Source organism: Salvia splendens, chromosome 7 (assembly GCF_004379255.2).
Source record: "Salvia splendens isolate huo1 chromosome 7, SspV2, whole genome shotgun sequence".
Lineage (NCBI taxonomy): Eukaryota > Viridiplantae > Streptophyta > Magnoliopsida > Lamiales > Lamiaceae > Salvia > Salvia splendens.
In genome coordinates this window covers 25,185,412-25,190,171 of record NC_056038.1, presented here as the reverse complement: position 1 = coordinate 25,190,171, position 4,760 = coordinate 25,185,412, and the positions used below count along the sequence as shown (strand labels likewise).

Sequence of the window (4,760 nt, the reverse complement as noted above, 5' to 3'; positions counted from 1 at the left end):
GGAGTAAATTGTTACCATTAACTAGAAATAGAGAGATACGAGAAGTTTTTTTTGTGCAAATATTGATAAAACTTTAACCACGTATGAAGTACCACAACTTATTAAGAAATCACATAAGAAGTTGCTGACAGAAATATGACAAAATTCTTATGTCAGCGAATCTAGGGATCGCCAAAATTGCACTTTAAACCATTTAGGCATTTTCATCCGAAAAGTGGCTAAAAACACTACATTTGTGATTAATATTAAACATTAGGGTCCCATAACACTATTTTTTTGTTAGGGGTCTATGTTGTCATAACCAAAACGTTAGAGACAATTGAGGCAGTTCACTCTATTACTCCATCCGTCCGCCATTAGGAGTCTCATTTAAGGGCGTCAGGGGTTTTAAGAAAGGTTAAGAAAAGTGGGTGGAAAAAAGTTAGAGCATCCACAGTGGATGCCCGATCGCCCGAGATCGGGCTCGGGCGTCCTCGGGCATCCACTGCAAGCGCCCGTGCCCGAGTCGCGCGACCGAAAGATCGGTAATGCATTTTTTATTAGCACTATAAATACCAGCAAGTATACATAATAGGAATAGTATAGCTAAAGGTCAGTACCGGATATCGATCACGGGGAAAACAATCACAAATTGGCTACCTCCTACTAAAACTCAATTACTATTTGGAAAACCGAAAGATTTTGAGAATTTTGAAAACAAAGAACAATTTGAAAGCAATAAACAACTAGATGCAAATAAATCACGGAGATAAAAGTATAGAGATAAGGGAATTTCAGGGATGTCCGTTCACAGTTATGGTTATACAAGGTCCAACTACAATAACCTAGCACAGTTCTTACTTTGATAGGACGAGTCACCTAGTTTATGCTCATGCGATACAAACATGGATTACTAACATTAGGGTTGTCAATCCTAAATATGTAACTTCTAAAAGCTCCTAAGACCCTTGAAAAGTCCTCGCTCTCAATTAACAGTGTCATTTTAAAGGAAGCTAATTGTAGTGTCTACTAAGTGGATCTAACTCGCCAACCTCCTCTCACGATTATGTAGCAAGCTATATTAAATCATTCAAGATTGTGTCACTCAATCATGAAACATCATTGTTCACTTAGAGAAGAAACAAAGTAAAAACAGAACGGATATTAAATATAAAATGAATGGTATAACCAAAGTCGTTACTAACACATCCCTAGAATCCTATGAATTTAGTTACACATGATGTAATAATCTAAAGACATAGATTTAAGGGAAAACAATTGGAACATAAAACTAAAGGAAATAAAACCCAAAGGTTGAATCCTTTTAGCTTTGATGCTCTTGAATCCTTCTTCAACTCCTTACATAATGAAGCACTCTAACTTTTAATCTCTAGAAAATATGTTGCAAAAAGAGGATACTAATAATGAAGCTTGAGGGGTATTTATAGGGGAAAAATCGCCCCTCTCAAATAAGGAAAAAGGTTGCAAAATATAGTAAATCTTGGAGAGGAAATTAAGGTAAATCTGCTCAACGCTCTTTTGTGGCGGACCGCCGCACCATAGCCAGCGGTCGCCACGCATTTCCCGGCGATCGTCAGGCGTGTCTTCATTCCATGCTACAGAAGTGGCGGCCGCTGAGCGCCGGCGGTCGCCGGCAGTGTTGCGGCAGTTGCTGGACGCTACCTGAAACTCCAGATTTCCTACTTCGCTTTTTGACTCCCTTTTTAGGCTCAAATATGCACATTTCTCACAAAACATGTCAAAATACAAAAATGTATAAAATATGCACATAATGGACATGTAATACAACTTTGACATTAAAAACGGTCCAAATAATTGCCTTAAAACCGTGCAAAATCCGAGTGTATCAACTCCCCCAAACTTACATTTTTGTTTGTCCTCGAACAAAACAATAAAGACACAAGAATAGACGCACGAAATGCACAAGGACTAGACGTCGTAATTGCCTCAGAAGATGAAAGAAATAGATCAAGCACGAATTAACGCAATCAAATCAAGCAAGGCTTATTAGTGCACTTTCATTACTAGCTTGTAGAACATCTTGAATTCATGCACTCACATGTGGCAAACTTCCAAAGATGAGAAGTGTTCTCTCACTCTCAAAGTGTATAAGGTAATGTGTATAAGCACTCAAATCATGCATCATGCAAAGTTTACCATAGGCTTGCTCAAAGTCTAATCTCTCATCTACTAGATGTGATTAAGCATCAAAAGTCCAAAAGGTCTTTATTTTTTGTTGTAATGTAGGCTCTTTGATAGGTGAGAAATATTTGGCTAAAAAGTAACTTCAAAAATAAAATTATCCCAAGTAGAGTAAAAATAACTCCACTTTTCTAATAACCCAAGACACTTTTCACACTTTATTTTTCTCCTTCAACTCACTTTCCAATCCTTTGATTTTTTTTTCTTTTCACAACCTTTCTTTCTTTTTTCTTTTTCTTTTCTTTCTCATAAACATCATTTCTAGATCAAACACACATTTTGAATTTTTCTATTTCACAACTTGCACTTTTCTATATTAAGCACACTACTTTTTACAACTTTCCTCCTTATCTCTCCAATTGCTTTACAAAAGATAATAAAACTATACTAACCCAAGGAATTGTCCCCATTTAATTTGGCTTCCAAAGAATAGGCTTAAAGGCTCAAAATTGGCTCCAAAGGGAAGAATTTGAGAGGGTCGAAAATTTGGGAATAAAAGTAGCTAAGAAAAGATAGCCTAACATCCTCCTAAATCAACTTAAATACTATGTACACTTAGGCAGACTAGGAGCAAGTTCTAGAAACATATACATGCATGCAGATAAATCACACATGAAAGAAATTAGGCTCAAATCTCACAAGGTATAAGCATGATTAAAGGCGAACAAGCAATTCACTAATTATGCACCTTTTTACCAAACCATCAAATCCAGTCGTCAAGCCATACTTAATCAGAGATGAAAAGAAGTTCATATCATTGGCAACTCGGTCTAATGTGTCCCTACGCATGCATGTTTCTAAGTTCTTCATGTTAAGTTCAGGACATGGATTCACCTTTGGGATTTTTAAAACAAAAACTTAAACTAAAAGAAAGCTAAAACAAAAACCTAAACTCACGGTCCACCACTTCATCCCCCCAAACTTATTTACAACAAATTGTAAAATACGTTTGTAGAGTAAGTAGGGACGTGAGTAAACTACTAAAAATAAAAACATACCTTGAAATTTTCGCGTAGTGGCTGGACGAGACAAAAATTCAAAAATATCAAAAAATTGCGGCTGGAATGCGGTGAATGGCCAGCGGTCCGCTGGACGTCTTCAGCGGTCGCTGGGATGAAGTCAGAACAGTTCCAGTGTGTGGCCAGCGGGCCTCTGCGCAAGCGCCAGCGGTCGCTGGCCGGAGTCCAGAAACTGCGAAAAATTTCAATTTACACAAAACAAAATTAAACTAAAAAATAACTTAAAAGCTTAAAATAAATGGTTGGGTTGCCTCCCAACAATTGCTTGTTTTACGTCTTTACCTTGACGTTCTTTGAAGTTCATGAGTTATCCCTCATCGTTAGGATTCCTTTGGATGCCTTTGTACCAACACTCTTAGTCTCGGCCACAGCGAATGGGACCAACTTGTTGGTAACTTTCTTCCACCATTTGAATTTCCCATTGCCGGTTTTGATGACATAGATTTCAAGGTCGACTAGAGGTGGAGTCTTCTTCTTATTTTTCTTGGGTTTTTCCTGCAAGGGAGCCTTAGTTAACATAGGCTTGCTCTTTTTAGGAGCTTGAGGTAAAGTATTAACAATGAAAATAGAAGGGTTAGAAAGATCTTCCCCTTCTAGTGGCCAATAAGGCTTCGACATGTCAGTCATCACGACCACCCTGCATTCATCTTCTTTCTTTGCTCTCCTCGTCTCTTCATCTTTTAGCATTGCACTCTCGATGTAGTAAGTTGACTTTCCTCCATGGTCACTTATTGTGATTTCTCCTCTACTTACATCAATAAGAACTTTGCACGTGGCTAAAAAGTTTCTGCCTAAGATTAGATGAACTTTTTTGTCAACTTTCATGTCTAAAACAAAGAAATCGGCGGGGAATATAAAATCATCAACCTTTACCAATACATCCTCAATTACCCCTACCGTCTTTGTTGCAGTATTGTCAGACATCCTTAAGCAAACATCTGTGGATTTGAGTGGCCCAATGTTGAGCTTCTCGTAGTACTCCAAAGGCATTATGTTGATGCTAGCTCCAAGATCACAAAGAGCCTTGTCTACCTTACCATTCCCAATGGAACAGCGAATGATGAATTGGTCAGGATCCCTCTGCTTGACAGTCCTTTGTTTTTGGATGATTTCACTACAGTGAAGAGGTAGCTTTAGATCAGATTTCTGGAGCTTTTGCTTCTTCATCACCGCCTCTCTCAAGAGCTTGGCATACCTAGGTATTTCCTGCAATGCATCAACGAGAGGGAGGTTAATATGACATTTACAGAACATATTCAAGAACTGTCGAAATTGCTCTTCAAGATTGAGTTTCTTTTTGGGTTGGAAGGGCATGATGATTCCATTGTGTCGCACAAGCTGATCAGATGCTGACTCGTTCTCAGTGGCCTGCTGACTTTGTTCCAGCGGCCCGCTGGGCTGCGCATTCTCCTTGGTTTTTGTGCCCGAGGTACTGGCTTCGGACAGTGACTTCTTTACATCCCAATCCTTGTTGATATCGGCAACCTTGGCAGCAGCCTTAGCTTTATCCTCTTCTGCCTTCTTTTGGACTTGATCCAT

At 38.8% G+C, this 4,760-nt stretch overlaps 1 protein-coding gene across 1 annotated transcript; it reads right to left on the bottom strand.

The window, feature by feature from the left end:
* Nucleotides 1-3,521: 3,521 nt before the first annotated feature.
* Nucleotides 3,522-4,760, bottom strand: LOC121810611. The gene has a single exon (XM_042211371.1). It carries the CDS (start codon nucleotides 4,758-4,760, stop codon nucleotides 3,522-3,524), a length of 1,239 nt encoding a protein of 412 aa, XP_042067305.1.